Source organism: Taudactylus pleione, unplaced genomic scaffold (assembly GCF_031769625.1).
Source record: "Taudactylus pleione unplaced genomic scaffold, aTauple2 ptg000039l, whole genome shotgun sequence".
Taxonomy (NCBI): Eukaryota; Metazoa; Chordata; class Amphibia; order Anura; family Myobatrachidae; genus Taudactylus; species Taudactylus pleione.
Genome location: NW_028284441.1, coordinates 489129 through 516041, shown reverse-complemented (window position 1 = coordinate 516041; position 26913 = coordinate 489129). Strand labels below are relative to the sequence as shown.

General features: G+C 41.8%; 1 protein-coding gene across 2 annotated transcripts in view; it reads left to right on the top strand.

Moving 5' to 3' along the window:
* LOC148538554 (endothelin receptor type B-like) overlaps positions 1-20961 on the top strand; it is a 71007-nt gene extending 50046 nt beyond the window's left edge. For both annotated transcript variants that reach the window (XM_088452578.1, XM_088452577.1), the window contains exons 2-8: positions 3150-3674; positions 6801-6913; positions 12592-12796; positions 15302-15451; positions 17272-17405; positions 17943-18051; positions 19805-20961. In XM_088452578.1, coding sequence (XP_088308704.1) covers positions 3231-3674; positions 6801-6913; positions 12592-12796; positions 15302-15451; positions 17272-17405; positions 17943-18051; positions 19805-19954 — 1305 coding nt within the window. In that variant the 5' untranslated portion in view covers positions 3150-3230 and the 3' untranslated portion in view covers positions 19955-20961. The remainder of the gene's footprint in view (positions 1-3149; positions 3675-6800; positions 6914-12591; positions 12797-15301; positions 15452-17271; positions 17406-17942; positions 18052-19804) is intronic.
* The last annotated feature ends 5952 nt before the right edge of the window (positions 20962-26913 follow it).

Sequence of the window (26913 nt, the reverse complement as noted above, 5' to 3'; positions counted from 1 at the left end):
ACGCCTCATTCTGTCACTCAAAATAGCAGGCACTCGCTATCTAGCGAACAAACTATTTTCGGCCGCACAGACTGGTTCGCGCATGCGTATTATAAACCGTACACATGCGCAGATGGGCGAACATCGCTCGGAACGAGCGTACTGCCGCTTACGAGCGGCTCTGAATCAGGCCCAATGTGCACTAGTGCTGAACAATGCAATGAGCTTTTACTCTGCAATGCTCTCTTATGCATATAAAAACCTCCAGTTCAGAGGAATAAACTAGTAAATGTTATTGGCAGCACTTAGGGTTTGACATACTATAAGGTTTTAAAATTAATAGTGGAGTTGATGCAAATAGCAACCAATCAGATTATAGCTATTATTTATCAAGGACTTTATAGAAAATAATAGTTAGAAATCAATAGGACATCACCTCCACTTTTCTTTTTAGAAGCTTTAGTAAATCTACTGACACTGCACATACGCAGGAGGTGGACGGAGACTGTGAGAGAGGAATTGCAAGAGCCATCTGCCTCCATTGGCACAAAGCGGGCAACGAAGATGCGCTAGCCAACAGGGACAAGCAGAGGCAGCTATAGGGGTCAGTCTGCCCCTAAGCACAACAGGGCAGATGTATGAAGCTCGGGAAAGTGATAAAGTGCAGTGTGATAAACAACCAGCCACTCAGCTCCCAACTGTCGTGTTACAGGCTGTGTTTGAAAAATGACAGTTGGGAGCTGATTGGTTGGTTGTTTATCACTCTGCACTTTATCACTTCCGAGAGCTTCATACATCTGCCCCAATATTATTTGCCACCCCCCCCCTTCACAATTACCCTCAGCCTCCGTTGCCATGGCATTTAAGAGAAGACCAATGGGGGAGAGGATCAGCAGTCTGATGCGGGTACACGGGGACTGATGGAGGTGGTGGCCTACTGTGCCTAGTGGGAAATCTGCCACTGGAGCCAAGCTCCTAAAAGCACAACTTTTCTCTCTGCAGTGCTTATTAGTCTTTTGTAGGAGATATCTTTAAGCTCTTTGTAGGAGATATCTTTGGCTCTTTCATTGGGCCATTGTTAAATAGCCGCGATACTCAGGGGTCTATTCATTAATACTTAAATATCTTTGCCGATAATTAGGTTTAGAACTCGCATGGAGTTCTATGTAATTAGCAGAGGAATTCATCATTCCCTCCTCTCCATAGCTATCTATTCCCAAAAAGCCATCATTTTTGCCATGACAGCTTTTCTGAAAATAGATACTTTTCATTGCCTACTCCTGCCTTACCGCAGCTGTAATCAGTGCTGCGCATGCGCCGGTTCTATTCACAGAAGCGGCGCAGGCGCAGCACTGTTTACAGCTGCGGTAATTGAATATAAACTCCTATGTTCCTGACCTCCCATCCGGCCTCTGTCTGCAACGGCTACAAGGGGACAGGAAGGCTGGGCAGAGGAGGCTGTAGACTTTTTTTTTTTTTAACTTTACTATGTTCTCGCCGCCGCCATGCTGCTGCTGCTGCTGCTGCTTGCCGGGTAGTGTCTCCACTTTGGACCTCATTCAGAGTCGGTCGTTGCGGCCGCACGGTCGTAGGGGAAAGGGGCCGAATATGCAAATGAAGCTATCACAAGTTGCAGTCCTAAGATGAGATCGTTAGCTGAACGACCGAGGGTAAGAAGCGGTCGTAAGACTAAATCACACCCCCTTCTCGATCACAACACACGTCATCTCCTGGGATATAAGGATTAATCGCGACCATCGGGAACCATCGGAGCTGGTCGTAGAGCTTAAGGTTGACCATACCCTCTCTTAAGCACTACGATCAAGTCAGTGTAAAAACCACCCATGTCACGTGTGCCATGACACTACTTTGTTAATTATGCACTCCCATTAAACGCCGTTCGCATAATTAGGCACGCCTGCGTTCGGATCTCCACTCCCCCGTTTTCAAGCACCTTCCCCTGTTACCACCCACAAACGTTTCATTCTGTCACTCAAACTAACGACCTGGCTGTGTTCAAGGAGAGAGAAATTTCTGATCGTAACAGCTAGTTTGCGCACGCGCATTGCGAACTTTACGCATGCGCAGTTCAGCGAACATCGGCTGTGTACGACCGTGCGGCCGCAACGACCGACTCTGAATGAGGTCCTTTGTGTGTTCCCCGGTGTCACTTGAAAGTGCTTCTTTATTTAACTGTTTATAGTAAATAAACAATTAATTGAAGAAGCACTTACAGGTGCCACCGGGGAACAGATGGGAGACGCTGCCCGGCAGCAGCATTGCAGCGGGGAGAACACACAGCCAGAGCCTGAGAAGGGACCAAGGAACGACGGAGGGTGTCGAAGGAGGACTTGCCCAGCTGAAACAAGGTAAGTATATCCCACTGCTACAGCCTTGTGGGGGCTGTATGCCATCTGAGAATGGCGTACAGTAACACCATCAAGTTCTGAAAATACATAATCTTCAGAATTTGATGAAAAACCTAATTTCTACATTCCCATACTAAAGTATGGGGAGTGTGGAAATTAACGCAGGCGGACTAACCAGAAGATATTGGTGATATCTCCTGAGTTAAGTCTGTTAATAAATACTTAAAAATGGCAATTAAGGACAAATGTCCTTAAAGCCGTTATTTTAGTATTGATGAATAGGCCCCTTAAAATGTTGTGGACCGTGTCCACATCATTTTAAGTATCGGGGCTATTTAACAATAGCCTATCGCAAAAGATCTTATACTGTAGATACCTCTACTTAATGATGTAAGTAAAAAGGGGCGATAAATGAGCCCCCAAGTGAGAATACTGGCTCTGGATTGATTCACAGTTGGAATAACTAATGGGCCCAAAGGGCTGTCATGTAATTAGCATTACGAAAAAGTGGAAGTGTTGTATTACTTAGGACTAAAACTAAAGCTTTGTTCTACTTGATGCATTTAAAATCAAACTTGGTAAACATGACACTATTGTAACCTACATGGATACGCTGGTTCAGCAGCAAAGTGCCCCGGAAAACATTAAAAATGTTGGCAGCTATATAGCTTCTCTAAATAGTTTTATGTTTCCATTAAGGTGCTTTACAAGGCTATTGACATAGTAATGTACTCTGTGTAAAGATCTTCTTCAAGAACTGAAAGCATTATATTTATGTCAGTTTCTTTCCATTTTTAACAGGTTACTAATGTGGCAAAAGAGACATCAAAGTGGATCCTAAAGATCTTTCTAGTATTATAGCTGTAAATCAACAAGGACGCGATGCCTTCCGGGTCCATCATTGCTGTTTGGCTGGTTTGTCTGTTTGTTGGCATTTCCTGCCAATATTCCCCCACACCACAATATCTGGAAGAGATCTCTGACCTACCACAGACATTAAACCAGGAGCAAGCCGGCCACATCCTACAGCTGGATACCAACCAAAATGCTAATGCTGGCAATGTCTCGCAGGAGGATTACAGAAATATGCCACCACGACGGCCACCACCATGTCTATCCCGCTCTAAGATCAAGCACGCCTTCAAATATGTCACCACCATACTGTCCTGTGTCATTTTCCTGGTGGGGATTGTAGGAAATTCAACACTGCTAAGAATCATATACAAAAATAAGTGCATGAGAAATGGACCCAACGTCCTTATTGCCAGCCTTGCGCTGGGTGACCTGCTCTACATCCTCATCGCTATTCCCATCAATATATATAAGGTTTGTTCATATGGATTCATGTTCATCATGTGTATATTGTGATCCAGCTGGAGATGTACTAAGCCTTGGAAATAGATAAAGTAGATAGAGATAAAGTAGATAGAGATAAATGAGGAGATGTAGTAAGCTCTGGAAATTGATAAACTACCAGCCACTCAGCTCCTGTTATCTTACAGTATGTGTTTGAAAAAATAAGTCAGGAGCTGCTTGGTTGGTAGTTTATCACTCTACATTTTATTACTTTCCAGAGCTTAGTACATCTGCCCCAAAGTACCAACCAATCGACTCCAACTACCATTTTCCAATTACAGCCTGTAAAGTGGCAGTTAGGAGCTGATTGGTTGATATTTCATCTCTCTCCAACCTTAGTACATATCCCTGGGCTAATGAGTTGTGGGTCTAATGTAGAGATCTGTGAATTATAATTCAAACAAATAACACTATAGAAGGTTATTAATTAACAAATATATTATATGACATACAGTAGCAGCATTTACACTGCAGGCCTAGGGGGTAAATTTACTAAGATGGGAGTTCAATTTAAGAAGTGATGTTGCCCATAGCAACCAATCAGATTCTACTTCTCATTTATCTAGCACCTTCTAGAAGATAATACCTGTAATCTGATTGGTTGCTATGGGCAACATCGCTTCTTAATGGAACTCCCATCTTAGTAAATTTACCCCCTATTTTGTTATGTAATTTGGCAAATGACATTTGGTATTGGTAAAGACAGGAGAGTCAGTAATCTCAGAGATAGTAGTGGATTACTTTTTCAGTCTACTGTCTTCTCAACTTGACTCAAGGGGGTATATTTACTAAAAGTTGACTTTAATCGATTTAAAATCGTTAAAAAACGATCAACATCGATGTGTTTTGGGGGCTAAATCACACGTTTACTAACATTTAAAAAATGAAATAAAAAATTGTCTGTCTATAAATGTGTGATTTAGCCCCAGAAACACAACATCGATGTTGATCAATATTCATCTATCTGAAATCGACTAAAATCGACCTTTAGTAAATATACCCAAAAGTGTCTAATTTTGTGCTATTTATTGAAATGAGTTAGGTATAATCAATGCAGCCAGTTAGGGCTGAACAAGAACTCAGTGTATTCCCTGAGATACAGGGGTAAATGTAATAGGGTGCAGAGTTGTGGCTTTGGAGAGTCGCTTGCGAGACTGCCTGATGTTTTAAAGTAGCAGTTATCTAACAGGCACAATCAACCTGGTTTTGCCTGTTAAATAACTGCTACTTTAAAACATCGGGCTGTCTTGCACGGGACTCGCCGAAGTCAGAACTCCGCACTATGGGCCTGATTCAGACCCACTCGCGAGCGGCTGTCCGCTCGCAAGTGGGTCGATGTTCTGGACTGAGCATGCGCACGACGGAGGGAGCTCCGTCGTGCGCATGCGCCAGACGCGACGAGCGAAGGAAAGTCCTTCGCTCGCTGTGTCTGATCAAAGGGGGCGTGCTGTCGATGATGATTGACAGCACGCCCCCTTTGGTAGGCATGCCGGGGGCGTGCCTCCCTGACGGGGGCGTTCCCATGGGAACGCCTCCCGTCAGAAGCCGGCCCACTGACATCACTAGTGATGTCAGTGGGAGTGATTTTGGCTCTGATAGAGCCAAAATCACTCTGGAGCTTGCGGTTGAAAACCTCAACCGCAGGCTCCGGCTCGCAGTTTCGATGGTCGCGATGGTCAAGACCATCGCGGCCATCAAACTGCACGCTCGTATAGCCTGTGGGTGGTGACCCACAGCTATACGAACGTCCAGGAGGACGCTCCATTTTCATGGAGGCCGGCCCTCATTCAGAGCGTGCGCTCTGCTAAGAGCGTACGGCTCTGAATGAGGGCCTATGTGTCACATTATATTTAGTTTTGTTTTTTAATTATGGAGGCCTTTATATATATATATATAAAGGCCTCCATGTGACATAAAGGCCAACTGCGACATGTGACACATATATATACAGGTTGAGTCTCCCATATCCAAATATTCCGAACTACGGAATAATTTTGGCATGACCTAGATAATGAAACCTTTGATTTTTGATGGTTCAATGTACACAAACTTTGTCTAAGGCACAAATTATTATAGATATTGTATAAAATCACCTTCAGGCTTTGTGTATAAGGTGTATATAACACATACATGAATTTCATTTCTGTACACAAACCTTGCTTGAGCCACGAAATGATTGAAAATATTGTATAAAATGACCTGCAGGCTGTGTGTATAAGGTGTATATAACACATAATTGCATTCTGTGTGTATATTGGGGTCCCTATGATATGCAAATATTCCAAAATACAGAATATTCCGTTATCCAAAATACCCCTGGTCCCAAGCATTTTGGATATGGGAGACTCAACCTGCATATATATATATATATATATATATATATATATATATATATATATATAATCAAATTATAATCATATTTCAATTTGCCTATATTTCCTATATGAAAGCGATATTCTCAGGTGCCATGCCAGCCCTGTGGATGCCTAAGGCAGCACCCCTCCTCATCCTCTAATTACATTGGCCTGCAGGAGGCCCACACTCCCAGCACAATACTGATTAGAAGAATAGCAACCGGCAGCTTCCCATATAAGTACCTGCTGGTTGTTTCCACCTCACATCAGCGGGCAGTGCTCCATATTGGGGTGTGGTGGGGCATTAAGGTCCCTTCATTATGTCACTCGTTCAGTTTTGTAGATTCTCCCAAACCATTAGCACCCCAGGCAAACACCTAGCACCGGCACTGATTGCTCTTCCATCGCCCTTAAGGCAAATCAGAAAACCACCTTCTTCATGCAAATCTGCTTGAAAAACTGGAGCTAATGGTACTACAGTCAGTGGTTGGGTTACGTTGGTGATCTAACTTATTCAATATGTCTACTTGGTCATCAAACGGTTTAATATTCTGCCTGGAGAACTAATGGTTTGAGTGGATTGTAGAAAACCAGGTAAAACACGTTAGAAAAAATCCTATAGGTCAAGGTAAAAAAAGTTTTAAATATATGTTGCTTTGTGTTTAAAAAAGTAAAAGTTAAAAACAATTGTTTGAAATTGCAGTAAATATATAATGATAAATGTTCCTCTGTGTGCTTGCAGCTACTAGCTGAGAACTGGCCATTTGGAGCACATGTGTGTAAGCTATTTCCCTTTATTCAGAAGGCCTCGGTGGGTGTCACAGTCCTGAGCCTTTGTGCACTGAGCATAGACAGGTAACCTGCCGATTTACTTCTTTTCCATAAGTGAGACATTGCCATTTGCTTATAATAAACGAATGCTGTCCATACTCATGTTTTATTTACTGTGTATAGCTGTGAGCTATCTATTAGTCAGGATCTAATGGAATCATCACACTAGCTGCAAACAGCCATATACTGTAGCTTGATGATAGGATTACTACAAGGGAACTGAACAGATCATTATCCATACAATAAAGCAAATTGCAAGTGTTATTTTCCTGCTGCAAAAGTCTACTGCATACTTGCCTAATTTTGTAGTACTGCCTCTTGGGAGATTCCAGAGGATGACGTCTAGGTGGCATAAATTGCGCCATCTTGATCCCCACTGTATAATGATGCATTTTGCAGCATTGGGGGGAGCCATGATGATGCGATTCACTGCAAACTGCGTTATCAAGCCCTTGGAGCACCTACTAACCTGGGAAAGTGAGAGGGATCCGGAAGATGCCCTACACTCTTAGTAGAGTAGACAAGTATGGAATGCATTCTACCTTCTTGAAAGATATAAAAATGATTACAGATTGCCTGTTGGAGGGGACTATAGTTACCACCTTTTATGGAATTACTGCCTGCGCTCCTATCTGATGTTTCTGCCCATTGTCAGAACCAGGTAACTTGAATCCGACACTTAGGAACCTAATGTGAGGATTCACCCATAAATATAAACTAAAGTGTAGCAGAATGAAACAAAAACAATCTGAACATAAGATGGCGCTGGATAAAAAAAAAAAATAAAGACTAATGTGTAAAAGAGAAACAAAGTACAAAATACACCAAACGTTTTTCAGACTCCTTTGGTTCAGTTTTTAGGGCCTGATTCAGAGCCGTACACTCTGACCAGAGTGCTCGCTCTGAATCAGGGCCCTCCTCCATGAAAATGGAGCGGCCTCCTGGCCGCTCGTATAGCTGTGGGTGACCACCCACAGCATATGCGAGCAGCCAAAAAGATGGTCGCGATGGTCTTGACCATCGCGACCATCGGACTTGTGACGGAGACCCTGCGGTAGGGTCTCCCTGCCACAAGCCCTGGAGTGATTTTGGCTCTATCAGAGCCAAAATCACTCCCACTGACATCACTAGTGATGTCAGTGGGGCCGGCTTCAGACGGTAGGCGTTCCCATGGGAACGCCTCCGTCTGGTAGGCACGCCCACCAAAGGGGGCGTGCTGTCAATCAACATCGACAGCACGTCCCCTTTGGTGCGAGACCCGGAGCGATGGAAAGCCCGTCGCTCCTCGGGTCTCGCACATGCGGACGACGGAGCTCCCTCCGTCGTGCGCATGCGCAGTGGGGAACATCGACCCACTTGCGAGCGTACTGCCGCTCGCGAGTGGGTCTGAATGACCCCCTTAGTCCATTCCTTCATACACCATGGAGTTCCTCTAGGTTCCTCAATGTTATGTGTGTCCACAGACCAAAAAAGAAAACAAAACACAAAATCTCTTTTAGGTTAGGTACACTTCTTACAAAAAGTATTTCCAAATGTCATTAAAGACAGTTCTCTACATTGATAGAAGAACACTCATCCCAACTCACATATAGGTAAGTGGGGGAATTCCTATCTGGGTATCTTTTAATCTCCCTCCAAATCACGTTCCCCGACCTATATATGACAGCTTATTTGCCGATGATAAAAGACAGGTGGGTGCATACCCTACTTACAGGCAGGAGGAGGATAACGAAGCTCATCGAGGTTTCTTTGATAGATTCTCCCAATTCCTTCTAAACTGAACCAAATGAGTCTGAAAAACGTTTGGTGTTTTTTGTACTTTTTTTCTCTTCGGCACATTGGTCTTTATTTTATTTTTTTGTCCAGTGCCATCTTATGTTCAGATTGTTTTTGTTTCATATCACATCTTGAGTGGGGTGACACTGGAAGATAGGAAGGCTGCAGGTGTTGCTGTTGTGCACCCTCTCCTCACACATATTTTTGTCATAAAGTGTAGCAGAGTCTCCAACTTGATTCCTTTCATTTGGTACAAATTGCTTTGTTCCCAAACTTCTCATACTGTATTATTTTAACTCTTTTACACCATGTCATTCATTTAGTTCACATTCCTGCAATACACTGTACAGTATAAAAATTATGTGTGAGTTTAGGAAGGAGAGCAATTTGCACTGCAATGAATGGCTCATATTATACAGAAATGGCGGTTAGCGCTCCTGAAGGGGGGATTGGGTGGCACCACTAGCTGCTATCTCAGGGAATGTCCTATAATTCCCAGAATAAATACAATAACACAAAAAGGAGGGAAGCACTCTGTGGTGAGTGGTTCAGATCAAGTGATGTGTATGTCTATCTAAAGATACCATTACAGTAATGTCAATATGAATGATTACTAAAATACCGGTCGGCAAAAACTTGGGGCTGAAACTTGATAGTAATGGTACAGTGTCCCAAACATGAAGGAATGTCAATATTTAGAGAACTGGTGGGCAATAACTTGTGGCTGAATATTCAATATATATTGAAAGTTCCTATATGAACTTGATATGTAGTGATGTTCGTGCTTAACCAGTAAGATTAAGGCTTGGTGGGCAAAAACTTTCGGCTGGGTGTTCAGTAACAGTAAAATAGCCTGGTTGTTATTCGTGTTGTTCCTCCTTCCCTCAGCTCACGTCACCAAACAGTGTACCTCTGCTGGTCCGTCACTCTTCCACACGTCCTCCGGTGTATGCATGCATGTGAGTGAGGGGTATTAGGAGTATGTGAGATATGGATAATGAAGCTAATGAATAATAAAGTATTGTTTAATGTAACTCTAGTTTACAAAAATAAAGCGATGTACAAAGTACAGCATAGATGGGATAGGATAAAACAAATGGGTAAAGTCAGTGACAACACGAATAACAACCAGGAGATTTTACTGTTACTGAACACCCAGCCAAAAGTTTTTGCCCACCAAGCCTTAATCTTACTGGTTAAGCACGAACATCACTACATATCAAGTTCATATAGGAACTTTCAATATATATCGAATATTCAGCCACAAGTTATTGCCCACCAGTTCTCTAAATATTGACATTCCTTCGTGTTTGGGACACTGTACCATTACTATCAAGTTTCAGCCCCAAGTTTTTGCCGACCGGTATTTTAGTAATCATTCATATTGACATTACTGTAATGGTATCTTTAGATAGACATACACATCACTTGATCTGAACCACTCACCACAGAGCGCTTCCCTCCTTTTTGTGTTAATGAATGGCTCATGTTTAAAGATCTGGTGTTGTGCATCACTATTGTTATTATTCATCCTAAACCATTTCCTGTTATAATTAGTGCCGTCATTATGTCTGGTAGTGCACACATATACACTGTCTCCTGCAGGGCACAAATAATCCTTATATCCAGCATGGGGACGCCATCACCGTCTAGATCCAGCAAATCTTAATGCTTTTGATGGCTGTGAACCCTTGATGTATAGGGCAAAGCAGTTTTTGATGACCATAGAACTTTTTGCACTTTGCCCTTTAATTAATAGAATCCTTAGTCTACCAGGAAACATAGAGTCTGATTCAGATGTGGACAGTACAGGACCACTACACTCCAGCCCAACTAAAATGCAAATGCAGCAGGAGGTATCTGTGGGGACTGGACACCTCCTGCATGTATCTGCAATCCGAAAGCGTGTCCATAGATGCTGCATTGGATCACCATCGCGTCCAACGGCTGCCCAAATATACTGTCTCGAAGAGTTCAATGTCCTGGGCCAGTCCTTGCAAATGTGCACAGGTGCGAACAGGTCTGCTGGCTTGCGCATGCAATGTGGAATATAAAGCCCATATTTTGGCTCCAGTTCCATTTAATAAAGGCTTAAAATAAAACAAATTTCAAAAAAGACTAACCTTGCTAAAAAATTAAATAAAAAGGAAAAAAATGCAACCAGTAATGCATTCAGATTTAAAGAATAAAGCATATTTGTAATACTTTTGGCTTGTTATTGCCATTTTGACATTGTAATAACAGAATAAGTAATGCGGCAGTACAACTACCATCTCGATACTTAATATTAGGCACTGTTTTAGCTGACAGTGACCCATTGATTAGCTGGACAAAGCTGAAATAAGCCCAGTCACACACAAAAACTCAGCATTTAACGCAATAGGGCTTTTCCTTCTTTCTGAAATATCATCACAAGGTTAACTTGACACTTTTGACTGGAATATCGTACATAGAGCATTGTGGTGACCAATATACAATGCAAGGGTAATTATATTGGCCAATATACAGTGCAGAGAATATGCTAGTGACCCATCTGCAATACTAAGAACATTCTAGAGACCAATCATACACTTTATATTTTATTGACCATTATAGAATACATACCCCCACTTTATAGTGAGAAAACGATGCACATGATCCAAGTTTCTATAGGTTTAGGATGCAGAACCCACATGTCTTGTGTCTTTAAAGTGCAGATTCCAAATCCCAGGTAGCTATGCAATAATGGTTCCAAAATCACTACTGGTTATACAAAGCCCCAAATCTCTACTATCAATACAATGCATTACCAGACTAGTTTTGGAACTCCGATTGGATCACGACCAACATTATCCTACAGTTAAAGTGTTGGGAGCAGTTTGGTTAGGACCACTTCCGGTCATAGTCATATTGGTCTGTAGAGGCACATACAAAGCCGCCTATGCCAGTTATTATTACTATTACCAGTTATTTACATAGCGCACACATATTCCAAAGCGCTTTACAGAGAATACTTTCCCATTCACATAAGTCTCTGCCCCAGTGGAGCTTACAAACTATGGAGCTCATTCAGAGCGCTCGTTCGCTGCCTTAAGGAACGAAAATATGCAAATGAAGCAATCACACACTAAGGTATAAGGACGCCTCTTATGTCTGAACGTGCAATCGCCGGGTGAAGTTAGACGCCCACCAGCCAGGAGTAGAGATGCCCACTTTCAGATATCATTTCCAGGTATGAAAACATTGGTACCATCGGACGACATCGAACCAGCATGCAGTGCTTGAGGTAGACCCTGGGCTACCTCAAGTACTGCGAGTGCTGCTGGCTTTTTTTTCACTCGACTGCCGCGTATGCTGACGCTGCGTCTTAATTATGAACGCCCTTATAATGGTGTTAAAACGCACTGACACGCCTGCGTTCACACATCCAGACCCCCATTTCCCTTGTCCTTCCCGTCACCACCCACAAACGGCCCGTCATGTCACTCAAACTAGTGGGATCGCTGTATGCTGAGAGCGATCGACTCCCAATCACTATAACTGGTTCGCGCAGTGTGTCTTTTACGCACGCGCAGTTTGTTACAATCGACCGGCTGCGAGCGAACACAGCCTAGCGAGCGGGTCTGAATCGGGCCCTATATTCCCTACCAAATGCTCACAAACATACACACTAGGGTTATTTTTTTGTTGGGAGCCAATTATCCTACCAGTATATTTTGGAGTGTCGGAGAAAACCCAGTTGTACCCGGAGGAACACCACGCAAGCACAGGAAGAATATACAAACTCCACACAGTTAGGGCCATAGTGGGAATCAAACCCACTACCTCAGTGCTGTGAGGCAGTATTTTTACCCTGTTTCTGTCCTGTCAGTCCCATAAAATTTAAATAAACTGTTATATTAACAAATTTTGCTATTCTACATTGATTTATTCATTTTTGTTGTCAGGTATCGAGCGGTGGCCTCCTGGAATCGAATACAAGGCATTGGAATCCCAGTGTGGAAAGCTATAGAGCTCACTTTGATCTGGGCAGTGGCAATCCTTCTGGCTGTCCCAGAAGCCATTGCCTTTGACTTGGTGGAATTGGAATTTAAGGGACAAATTATGCGGGTCTGCATGTTGCCGCTAGAACAGTCATCAAGGTTTATGACGGTAAACAGACCATATTTCAGATTATGAAATGTACAGTAACCTACCTAATTCAGGGTTTCTAAAATGTGGTACATTAACTCTGAGGTAGGGTATCCCAGACAGGAACAAGGGGTACTCTCACCTGCTAAATTTAATTAATGGTTTAAAATAACGCTAAAGAACAAAACATACACAAATAATTTAAGGGCTATTTAGTAAAGCTTTACAAAAATGGTTTATGGTTATTAAAATACAAACATTAGTGATTCTAGTTAAAAAATATTTTTTTTTTTTACTATTTTCAGGATTTCTTACCTTTAATACCGGTTTGTTTCATATCCTCCATATTTATCTGTCAAAACTATCTCTTATAACTCTCTCATTACTATCTATCTCACATCCTTTATATTGATCTATCTCATATCCTTTATATTTATCTATCTACATCACATCTACCTATCTATCTATCTATCTATCTATCTATCTATCTATCTATCTATCAATCTATCTATCTATGAGGGTGCTTCAATAAATACTGTAACAAGACCTGTCATTGTGTGAATGTATTGAACTTGTACATATATGTATAAGCAATAGTATGGTACAGATTTTTCCACATAGTCCCCATTTATGTCTAAGCATTTGTTCCAACGGTACACCAAGGCATCTATCCCGGCATAGAAGAAACCAGTAATAAGCGCCTGAAGCCTGGACATGAAGGCTTGCTGAACGTCACCTTCGGTTGCGAAACACCTTCCACCCAGGTGCTTCTGCAATGGTCCAAACAAATGGAAATCACTTAGTGCCAGATAAGGGCCTTAGGGAGGATGGTCCAGTACCTCCCAAGGAATGTAGTTAAGAAGCCGGCGGTCGAAATGCCGACCGCCGGCTTCCCGACTGTGAAATCCCAGCATGGGACTAATGATAGGCGTCTAAATACCGACGCCTATCATCAGCTCCATGCCTAAATCCCGACGCCTGGCGTACCGATCGTAGGTAAGCCGGGCGTCGGGAGCTCTTAGCCACTGACGGGGGTTAGGATTATGGACTCCCAGGAGGGACTTAGGGCGAGGCACCTGCCAGGAGGGTTAGGTTAGGGAGGTTAGAGTTAGGGGAGGTTAGGTTCAGGCGTCCCCCTGGGAGGGTTAGGTTCAGGGTGCGGGGAGGGGGGGTTAGGTTTAGGCACTAGTGGGAGGTAAGGGGTGGTGAGGGTTAGGGTTGTTGCTTACCTCAGACGGGATATTCAGCTGCCGGCCTTCCGGCGTCGGTATTTCATCCGCCAAGCTTAGGTCCGGCGATGATTCATACCGATTCCCCTCCCAGTGGTAGCGGTTTGGTGACCTTCTGTGAGTTGCTTCAGTACCCAGATGTCTTGTTACCTTACTTATTGAACAACCCTTCTTTCTATCTATACAGCAGGCAGAACCCAGCATCTTCAGGTGAGCAAATCTTGGGTGAGCAAATTTTGGGTGAGGGTTCAGTGATACCAGTCAACCCTTTTGCGGCCAGCGGTTTGCTCTTCAGGCTATGCGGGGGCTGGCACAGGTGCAGTAAAAACCCTTTTGGGGCTTTACGCATCAGGGCGGGCATGATCCGAAGAGTAGAACAGGGTTCTCTAAATGTTGGTCTGGCATTGCTGGGCCGCAAAGCAGCTATAATCCCTCCAGTGGCTGTACTGTGTTTCCTCCAGAGATGACAGTGCAGCCCACAGTATTATTATCACAAGGGACTATCCAAACTGTCTTAGGTGCACTATCTCATTGAACATGTCTATATGAAAGATGTTGCGCATGATTGTCCACAGAAGCATTAGAAAGGATGTATCCAGCTGCACACTATAACACACATAGCTGGGGGCACTTTTTGCCCGGGATATCCCACTGCCGTGCTTTTCCAGAGATTATATGATTATTATACTTTATTTATAAGGTGCCAAAGTAGTCCGCAGCACCATATTGGGGGCAAAATAATGAGACAGTACAGGGTAAACAGTACAGTACAATATAGTAGAAAAGTAACAAATAGCACTACATTCTCAATACTGTTACTGATGCAAGGGGTTGCAATGGAAATATTCAGCGTAAGCTGAAACCGGTAGCTATTAGCATAGGCGCAGATAACGGGTCTAGGTTGTAGGAATGGAGTCCAGGGGCAGGGAGCCCAAGGAGGTGGTGTAGAGTGTAGCTGGTGTGCAAGAGACGTAGGTAATGAGGACAAGAGGGAGAAGAGAACTTACAGTCTAAAGGGAAGGGGGAGACAAACAGATACAGTATATAACACTTGTGGATACATACATGGAGAAATACAGATTGTAATCAGATGAGCATCAGGCAGAGAGGACATAAATAAATACTATTTGAAATTATGGATATATACCTGGAAAAACGGTTACATTGGGATAAAGCGCAGATGAGCCATATATGACATTCTTGTGTTGTTTTATTGGTGTTTTCCATCACTTTGTAAGAACATCACTTAGACAGAATATCAGAAGCCAGCAGCATAATCTCTCTCCCTGTGCTCTAGATTTACCAAGAAGTGAAGGTATGGTGGCTCTTCGGCTTTTACTTCTGCCTGCCCCTGGCCTGCACCGGAGTCTTCTACACGCTCATGTCCTGTGAGATGCTGAGCATGAAGAATGGGATGAGGATTGCACTGAATGATCACATGAAGCAGGTACAGTAGTAGGAACGGCCAATGTATAGAGTTGGGCCTAAGCATCCTGCTGCCCTAAATAGCACTGAAAAATCATTAATCTCTTTATTTTAGTAGTTAACGCTGAAAAGGGCAAATCTCTCTCTGTAATCATTATGAAGCTTCCAGATAACAATCACTCATTGACACCCCTTGTCATTTCTGTGTTTTTAAATGCATTAGATTTTTTTTTTAAAGCCACAATTTTATCAGGTCAGTCCCTCTTTACAGATGTACCCCAGGAACAGGGTGTGATGTGGGTGGTTCTGGTTCAGTAGTCTAGACAGTTCAGGGTGTGTCCTTTTCTACAATCATGAGTGTTGGAAGGTATAATCCCCGTACAGCTACATAGTCACACGTAGTATCTGAGATGGTTGGTGAATAATGAATTAGGCTAATACCACCAACCGCCATTCACGTTATTTTTCTGTTAAATGTTCAATAAAGTATAAAGGTGAGAGCACCCAAGAGCAATGCTACCATGAGGTGCAGTGATCACCTTACCTCAGGCGGCAGAATATTAGGGACAGTTCGGGGCAGCAGGGGAAGATTTATCTCATTTTAAGTTTGATAAAATAGCAGACAGACTGAGTGGTATGAGGGCCCTGCTCGCAAGCTTACATTCTACAGAGAAATAGGAGTAGAATACATGAGGATAAGTGCTACAGATTGTCCTTACTTAATTTTGCTCTGAGCACAACATAACTTAAGAGTTGTGAGACTGAATCAGTCTCCATGGTGGAAGGTAGAGGATCTTTGGTTACATTTTCAGGTTTGTTAAGTGGGTACACATCTGTACATATGGCATTTTGGTCCAGCCAGACTGCAAGGTTCTTGGTGGGTTATATGATCCAGTCATACAGCAATGTTAACCTTGGGTCAGTGGGTTGTGTGATTGTAGAATGAGAACTTCTGTAAATTTTGTGTGAACTTTCTAGAGATGAGTTAATTGGGTAGAATAGCTTATGCTGGCACCAGGACCTCTATGGGATGACGGAATCTTACAAATAATCAAGCAGCAAAAATCAATACCTTCCTGAGATGGTGCACCTATACCAGCCAATAGGGGACCAGTGAAGTCAGAGAGGATTTGCTGGTTCCCATGTAGGCCAAACTACTATGTGCATGTATGGCTGCTGGCTTATAATGCATATTTTACTGTAACTATTCACTGGCAGTGTTAGGTTGCTGGCATCAAGGAGACCAGTCTGGTACTTACCATTGCTACTACAATCTGCACTGCAGTAATCAGGTTGTTAGTGCTGAATATTGATATATATACCCTTTAATTCCACGATTAGGTCACTGGTTCATAACCAGATAGATACTTTATAATAAGTACTGTTTTATCCAACAAGATAGTTGACTCCACTGTATGTAGGTGATACAATGAATGGAAAAACTATAAGGAATATTTATTTTAAAAAAACAATAAAAAATGTCTTTGATATTCAGGTGTTATACTTATTATGCTGTTTTGGTTTTTTGCATTATGTTTACATATAACTGGAAATACCATGCTATAGCTTTCAATTTGCTGTTACTGTGTTCCATCCTGAGACGGTTTACAAGAGATATAACCCAGATTACCCGAGACCACTTTTATAAATATTACCCAGTGTGTAATACTTGCTTGGCTTGTCCAAGCAATACTGTCTGAAGGAATAGTAGAGGGGCAGCAGTACTTGCCCCTGTAGAAGTTACAAAATCATGTTGGTGATAGCAGAGTCATTAGTGCAGTTTAGAAGCTGCAGGTTATATATTGAATTGTATATAAGTAACCTTTTAGGGCTTTGTTGCAGCGGAGGGAAGTGGCTAAGACGGTCTTCTGCTTGGTGGTGATATTCGCCCTCTGCTGGTTACCTCTGCATGTGAGCAGCATCCTGAAAAAAACGGTGTATGACGGAACAGACCCTCACAGGTGTGAGCTACTCAGGTAAGATCGCAGCTGGTTCTGCTGTCTACAGACATAACTGGTACAGTCACAACGTTACATGTAATCTCCTGTGTGTTGGGACAAGAGACCTCTGTCTAGTAGACTCCAATAATGGACCTTAAATGATTTGATAAGTTCATTCACCACAAGACAATACTCCTAAAGCAACAATGATTTGATCTCCCTATATGGGAACTTTGAGTCTTGAGTCCTAAGCTAGAGGGCCAAATGTAATAGGGTAAGAGTTTAGAAATGTCAGAGTTTAGCAGTAACCTCTCACACTATATAAACTCTGCCAATGTAAGAGCCAAGAACAGGCAAACTCACATGTTTTTAGACTCAGAAGACTCTCACGATTTAAACTCTCATTCAGATGTTTTCCTATGTTGAAGATAAAATCCATTTCCTAAATCATTGCATGTGTAAGCAGAGAAGCTGAATTTATCAGAAACTTTTTATTTATTTTAATATAGAATTATGTAGGCATGTATAGTGATATCTTACACACCCATTAACTTATCTGATTTCCTTATCCAGCTTCTTCTTAGTCATGAACTACATTGGGATCAATATGGCCTCTCTGAACTCCTGCATCAACCCTGTGGCGCTCTATTTCGTCAGCAGAAAGTTCAAAAACTGCTTCCGGGTAAGATTTATAATATGACATGAACATACTCCCAGAAAAGTAAAATAATCATAGTGCACTACAGAAAAAAAAATATTAACTCGGTAGTATTTGCTAAAGGGTCAATTACTCAGAAAAAGATTAAAGTCTATGCTGAGATAGTGGTTCAGACTATATACAATTATCTGAGGTATTATCCACAAACTAGTCATCCAGGAGCCCTCATAAACCAAATAATAAAAAGCACATGTAATTAATGCTGCTTGATGACACAATACACAAATTGCCTCCTCTTGTAGTCACTGTGAGGAGCTCTGCTACAAAAAAAAGTAAATAAATTATTAATTAGGAGAGGTATACAAAGGGCAATGTGGACAAAAAAATGGGTCATTTATGAATTATCCTCGGTATCTTTCTGGATAGTGCTCCAAAATACAGCATAAAAACTAGCTAGGTTTACGAAGTCGTAGTATTTGCAAGACCCCCATTCTCAGCAGTGTGTTTTGCATATATTATTGGCTTTTTACATTTCGAGGATCAGTGGCTTGCCATAGCTGGCGTTTACTAAATTTAGCCCCAAGTGTAATGCTGCATACACATGTAAAGATTTTCTGTCCAACTAGTTGATTGGTTGGAATGAAAATCTGGTAACATATGGGAGTGAATGATGATCAGCAATTTGCTCCTAAATGCCAGAAAACAGATGAAAATGGTCGTCAGACAAGTTTGTTAAATGTTTGATCTAAACAATTTGTTCAAACAACAGTTTTTGCCCATTTTCCGGTATTTGGGAGCAAATTGCTGATTGTCATTTGCTTTCATACCTTACCAGATTTTCATTCTAACCAATCAACTAGTTGGATGGTTGGACAGAAAATCTTTACGTGTGTATGCAGCTTTAAGCATCCAAATAACGATATATTTAATTCGACATCAGTTATATAATACGGAGTGGTATAAAGTCTACCATGTCCTGAAAATTACCAATGTCCTGGTGTCAGGATGTAATAATGTTTAGCTCTGATATATATTATATTTTTAAAGTAGAAAACTTCACCTTTTTTTCACTGCCACCCTTTGATTCATTTTTGCTGCCAATTAAAGTAAATGTCTATTCCAACAAATCCCAATATGACAGATGAATTACAAATCTGAGTTGTAGACTCTGAGTAATGATTTCCTCGGTAAAAACGAGGACATGTGGGAGCACTTACTTACTACGATACAACATTGTATTTAGCATTACCTACTTATGGACTTTCAAGTATCACTATGGCTAGCAAGCGCTCCTTCTACTCGCCTGTGAAACAACTATTTTTTCTTACCTGGATATGTGCAGCAGGTTCCACAAAGACATACTAAGGGGTATTTTTACTAAAGTGAAGGTTTTTAGAAGTGGAGATGTTGCCCATAGCAACCAATCAGATTCTAGCTATCATATTGTTGAAGGTACTAGATAAATGATAAGTAGAATCTGATTAGTTGCTATAGGCAACATCTAAAAAAACGCACTTTAGTAAGTATACTTTTAAGAGACTAAATGTGGAAATGAAAAACCATAGACTAAAACCAAGCTTTCAGTATGTATTTACTATCTACTGTACACTGGACCCAAGAGGAACAAGACTGGGTAGAGAATATTGTTGCTCAAATAATTCCCATTTAACATGTAATAACTGTGTATGCATTACTGTATAGTGTCAATCAGATATTTGCAAAATGATTAAATATTTTTTTCTATTACATATTAATTTAGTTTTTTTTCCTTCGGTAGTCCTGCCTGTGCTGCTGGTGCCACCGGCCAAATTTAACAATCACACCTATGGATGAAAAAGGTTCTGGAGGAAAATGGAAAGCTAATGGTCACGACTTGGTTCTGGATCGAAGCAGTTCTCGTCTCACAAACAAATACAGTTCTTCCTGAGAACAAATGAAAGATTACAGATGCCATTTTCTACCTTACAAATCGCTCAGTGTATATTCTGTACTCAGCCGGTCGGAATGCCCTGTTTTTTTGACAGAGATGGCATCCTGTGTGTGTACCGTTCACCATTTATTTCAGGACCAAAAACCGGGGCCGCCTTATTGGGTGTATCTTTTAAAAGTCTATCAATTGATTATCGGATTCATTATGACCGGAAAGTGTGCCAATCAGCAGTTTGAGTCTCGCTCAACCAACTTCATCTAATCAGGTTTCTAATCAGGAGCCTCTGTTCAATGAGCAGAAATGAGACCATCCCGGCTAGACTATGATACATGGAAACCTTACACCACCATTAAACTTTTTAGGACAAAACTCTAGAAACCGTGCCAGTGTTATTACCATTAAGAGAATGTTGCACATATGAACTGCCTAACACTGCCATCCAAATTCAGTCATGTAATATGATTTATTGGTTTGTTTTTTTGATATACTGTACTCAGATTTACAAGTTAGGTTATGACTGTCTGTATGCTGGTTACAGTGCATACATAAAAAGAGCACTTACATAGTCTTTTTATCAGGCCTAGGCAATCAGTGGCTCGCTAACTGATGAGGACCTACCAGACCCAGAAGCAGGGCACTCTGGGATATACAGTAGACCTGTACCAGTTCCCTGAACTGGCATTCTACAACTTTTGTTATCATGTAAAGATTGGTAAAAACCATCGTTCAACCAAACACATCTTTTGCTCTACATATATATAATATTTTTGCTTATTCTAATAGTATGGTCTACATTGGTGTTTATATTATTTGCTAATATTATTTAACTAAAGTTAAAAAAGACAAAAGTATTCCAACAAAGGAAATTCTCCTTGGGAGTAGTAGAACCCTCGTTTTTAGCTCCCAATTGCTAAAATATACAGCCACTGATAGCATTTTTTAACAGGGGGCGGTATGCAGTTGGGATGCCGACGGTCTAAATGCCGACCGTCGGCATCCCGACTGCCTAATCCTGGCAAGAGTCTAATGACAGGCGTCGAGATCCCAACGTCTGTCATTTTACCTACGCCGGGAGCCCGGCATCCCGATCGAAGGTAAGCGGGGCGCGGACAGCCACTGGGAGGGGTTAGGTTAGGGGCTCCCGGAGTGGGGGGGTGGGCTTAGGGTTAGGCACCGTCCCGGGAGGGTTAGGCTATGGGAAGGAGGGGTTAGGTTTAGGCACTTAGATGGGAGGTTAGGGTTAGGCACCCCTAAGAGAGGGTTAGGAGGGGTTAGGTTAGTTTATACTTACCTTTAGCGCAGTTGGGATCTTTACTGGTGCTGGTCTTCCGGCGTCGGGAAATCATAACGATCACCAGGGGGCTGGATGAGTGGAGCCAGTGGAAAAAATGGTGGTTCCAGCAGTAATCATGAGATAAGGGCCCAGAGGCCCAAGGAGTGACTGCCCTCTAGACTGTCACTTTGGACTTTCATTTTGGGAAAAGATCTCATTTGACTGGGAATGACCTTTAGAAGTCTAAAGCTGGGGACACAGGATGGTGCTACCCAGCGATGTGATGTAACGATACATGATCTGGCAGACAGTGGCGCAATGTATCGTTACATGCTGCATGTAACAGCAGATGGGACCATTCAATGAACAACAGATCGGGCCTACACACTATATGATGTGTACGATGTAGCGTTCCAACCTGCATCTGAGCGATATATCGGACGACATATCGTGTAATGTTCCTTCAAGGGTGTCCAGGGCGGCTCTCATAGGAGCACCTTACTGCACAGGTCTAGGGCGTGTCCGAAAAAGGGGTGTGGTCACTAGCAAATGGGGCATGTCCTTGAGATAAGTTGCCCATAGCATGAATCAGCTCTAAAACTGCATACACACACAACGATTTAGTAAATGAACGATTTTCGTTAATTTTTTCCAAGGGAAAAATGAGCTAAAATCGTTTACTAAAATTGTTCATTTACTAAATGCAATGAACGATTTTTTTGAACTACAAACGATTTTTGCATATTCCCTTACTGAAAATCGTTGAGTTGGTCAGTCTGACTGAACTACAAATGTGAACACGCATGAATGATAATCGTTCATTGTTTTCACTCAGAAAGTGAACGATTTTTTCAACAATTGAACGTTTGTATGCACCTTTAGCCTTCATTTTATGGAATCTACCAGATAAATGAAAGCTAGAATCTGATTGGTTGCTATATTTAGGTTTGATACATCTTCCGCGTAGTAACAGGGGTCAATAAACTGATATTTAAACAATACCGATTTTTGATTGGTTGCATAAGATAGATAACATCTGAATAGTTGCAACAGTTTAAAATAAGTTTGTGCTACACTATTTCTTAAATGTTATTAAAAAAAAATCTATCTAGTGCAAAAGATTAGATGACCAGCAAATTAATATGAGCTATATTTCACAGTTTTACGGATTGATAACTTTACAAAGATCACGCTACTGACTAGTCACAGCCTAGCAAGCTCTGCAGGCTCTTTCACCTTTGTGGCATGGTTACAAGGTAAATTGAAGACCTGGATCTCAAAGCGTTGGACTTCACCCTAATTACACATGTAACTTGATAGCAGGAAGTCAAAGTTACTTACTAAAGCAAAATGTTGTAGATCAAATGAAAAAAAAATGAAAAAAGAAAACCAATATTATATAACGTACACAGATTTAAAAACTTTGTATGCTGGAATTGTGTCTACCATTTCTACCAAACAGTGCCTAAGATAACTGCAATCATGGCCTGAGCAGGAAGTCAAGGGCCCTTCAGTTTTAAATGCTGTGTAGTGAAGGAGAGAATGACCAGGAGTTTAGAAGAGGATTACCTGTCACCCACACTAGACAGATATCACCTGCTTATAAAGCAATAAAGTGTATTGTATAAAGTTACTTTTATTATTTTTTTATTATTCCTCACACAAAAGATATACCAGCATATATCAATAACTTTATCCAATTGTGTTTGCATAAAATAAAAAAATGAATATGTGGATGACAATCTAATACAATCGGATGGACAAATCAAGCAATAATCCGATCAAGTTCGAGAACTCTTTTATCCATTAACGATCTGACTGAATTTAAGCGAAATTTGTATATTTTAATTGTGCTACTAAATGGGGTTATCAGCATTCAGACAATACCTTCTCTTTGTGTCCTGTCCACCCACGTAGCCAACACAGAAGAGTCCCCACCATTTCCAGGATCTGACCAGTATCTGTGACAGTAGCCGATTGTGCTCTCAACACAGGAACTCAACAAATTCATACAGGCGCTGTCCAGCTGCTGATGCAGGCAAGGGTGGAGGTCTTCGATGTGGAAACCCCCTCTGTGCAACATTGTGAATGCATTGCAAAATCGGTCAGCTTAATAATGTCCGGTATATGAACTGACTGAATTTATTGATCTAAAAAAAAGTGTCTTAATTGGTGATTGCCTGTGGTGGCAGACGAAGGTCTAATTATGGGTAGCTGAAGGGTAACAATGAAAATTCGGCCATGAGATTAATTCCAAGCTACAGGAATGTGCAACAGCGATTAATGACCAATAGTAACAAGTCACCGTTATAGAGCGCACAGCCAAGCAGAAGCAGGCCTGTTCAGTATTAATGACAACGTGGCCATCCATTCATTAGGAACCGGTGACTTCTCTGATGCTTTTAATAACAATTACTTAGGAAGCACTGGTTTCTGTCATTTAGATTGGCAACACCGGCAATCAAGAATAGGCAACAGGGGCTTTTTATTTTCAAAAGAAAATTCGACATGTCGGGCATATGTCAGAGCACTTTTGGGTTGCCCCACTTTTGAATATCAGTATTTTATAATATTTCACTAATTCAATGTGCATATGTTATCCTACATTAATAACTCTTTCAAACTCATCAGCTGTACCAAACACCAGGCTTATGGATTTGACAGCTTGATATTCTCACAACTGTAATGATTGTCTATGTAAATACATGTATGCGAACGGTGTTGTAGTTTAGAGGTATGCTAGGATTTCACAGTCTGTTACCTGTCATTGTAAAGTTTTAAATTAAAGAGTTTCATATTGGTAGCTTTGTGGGATACAATGTCTTATTTGTCAACCAAGACAAACACCTTTGCAAAACATGTACAGATGGCAGCTACCTAGTGAGATATTCTGACCGTACACATGATTTATTGGGCGGAAACTTAAACCGGAGGAGCAGGGTTAGCCCCTTGCACTGATGGCCCATTATCCTGGAGGTGCTCAGCACAGCTGATATTTAGAACATGCTCGGTGGGGGCTGACAGTGACAGTGTCCAGCCACCCAATTATACTACTTGCAGGAGCAGGATTTAGGGGCAGATGTACTAAGCTCTGGAAAATGATAAATTGGAGAATGATAAACAATCAGCTCCAAACTGTAATTTTTCAAACACATGTAACATGACAGGAGCTGAGTGGCTGGTTGTTTATCATCTCCCCTTATGTATTAAATATTACTTTTTGTCTTGTTTTCCCCTTTAAATTGTGGTCTCTGTTCATCTAATAGGAGCTGAATTGTAAACATAACAGACCCAAGGGAAAGATTATCCTCGTGAGATAAAGTTGGTAGTTGTAAATGGATATTCATTCTATTATATAGATTCAGAAGACTTAATACATATGAATAGAACTTCTATGATTTATGTCTAGACTACTACTGATGTAACCGTAGACTAAAATATTTCCCTTTGCCCACATATTTTGTGCACACAATTTATTAACCAGATAACGGTCAGACATGACAACCCAATGGGGAATTCAATTATCGGGCACATGCTGCGGCTACACACAAAACAGGTAGTTATGGCAGAGCATCATCACTCCTTTACTGTGCACTTCTAGCAATGCTGTGCCTGCATAGTCCTGCTATTACCAGTGTTTCCAAGCTGCTCCGATGGCCGATCACAGGCTTCATATTTCATTGAAATGCAGCTCCGCCCCATTCACCCGATATTCTACATTTAGGAAGACTTTAGAACAGGTGTGCACCACATAAAGACCATGGGTTATTGTTGCCCCCACCACTTCAATAACAAGATTGCTGGCCCAATGGACCAAACAAATAATACTTATGCTTTGGCCCAACAGAATAACCCTGCTAGCTGTGTCCAGCAAAGAAAGTGTGTACCTGGGGAGTGTGGCTACATGTCACACCTCTTGTTCTCCCTAGGTGGTGCCGTGCCCTGGTGCAGTAAGTAGTGCTGGTCTATTTTCCTTCCCATGTGTCTACAAACTATCCTTGAGCTTTCTTTATTCGGTGAGCATCACATTGGGTACATTAGGGGGTGGGTGAATGTGTGCATGTAGGTTGGGGTGATAATATTTATGCCTCACACAGACTTCCCTATTTAACTATGGAGGTAAAAAGACAAAAAACAAAAGCAACCAAGGACAGTATGTGTTTTGTTTTTCAGATCAAATAAGCCTGAAGGTGGGGTACAGGTAGACGGTGGGTTTGACGCCTTGTGCAGTGAGAGGAGGGGTGAGCTGGGCAGTGTTACTACCCATCCGTAATGTCACTTAAAAGCAACAAGTGTGGGGGAGCTGGGGAAAGTAATCATCGTATCATGGTCGTGTGTTGCAATTATATTGGGGGTGCCGTATATTATTTTTTTTATAAGTATATAAGAGTATGTGAGGATTGCAGCATGAACTTGGCAACATAAGGATTTGATGGAGAACATGACATTTTTAATGTGCATTAGTTTAGATTTAAAAGCTGCAATCCTTGACCTTATATCTAATTTAATCAGATAAATATCGGGTTCCTGGTGCTCCTGCTGTACAACTAATGATCGGTCACTTAATAGGCATCTGGCCTCCATATGACAATACCTGAGGATCTATAGAACTTAAAAGGAAAGAGGAGGAATAACTGGTACTCAGCCAATGTGCATCTTAAATGGGTCACTTTCTTGCAAATAAGTAAATACAGAAGATACCAAATTTATCGGATAATTAAAGAACTTGTTTGTCGGATTGTCAGCAAGCTACTCCACCCCAGATACTGGCAAAATCAGAGTTCACATTTATCATCTGCCTGGGAAATGACTCCAAGCTAAACTAAAATACAAATCCGCTATGTAACACCCAACACGTCAAGGAAGCGTTGAACATTTAATCTTGAATCTATGACTGAGATGCAGGACGTATCCCTTTACTGCTGGTCTCAGACTCTGCAGTAGGGATGTGCAGGTTCAGATTAGTTCGGATTTTTCCGGCAAAAATCGGGTGTCAGAAAGAGGCAAAAAGTCATCTTTCATGTACAAACAACATCATTCCTGGACAAAAAACCATGAAAGATAACGCTTTGCCTCTTTCGGAGACTGGATTTTTGCCTCTTTCTGAGACTGGATTTTTGGCGGGAAAAAAATCCGGTACTTCCGTATATTTGCGGTCCCCTGGTTACGCTACTTACATATCTTCACTATTCGGTAAAGATATGCAAGTAGCGTAAACTTGAGGAAATACCATTTGGCCCCTTGCGGGCGCGCTTCACTTGCCACGCTGCAGATACGGTGGCTCGCTTCGCTCACCACATGGATTTATTTCACCTCCATGCCCACTTGGATGGTAGGGAATGACGTTGGATGGTAGGGAATGACGTTGGACATTAGCGTAAAGATGATCCAGTGTTCAACGTCATTCCCTACCATCCAAATAAATCCATGTAGCGAGCGAAGCGAGCCACCCACCGTGCCCGCAGCGTGCCGAGCCCGCAAGGGGCTGAATAGTATTTCCTGGTTACGCTACTTACGTAAAGATACGGAAGTACCAAAAATCCAAATTTGGCAGGAAAATCCGAACTAATCCGAGCCTGCACGTCCCTACTCTGAAGCAACACTATACTATTACTGCATATACATCCACTCTCCATCTTATATAAAAGCAGTGTGTATTATTTGAAAAAAAAAAAAGCAAGGC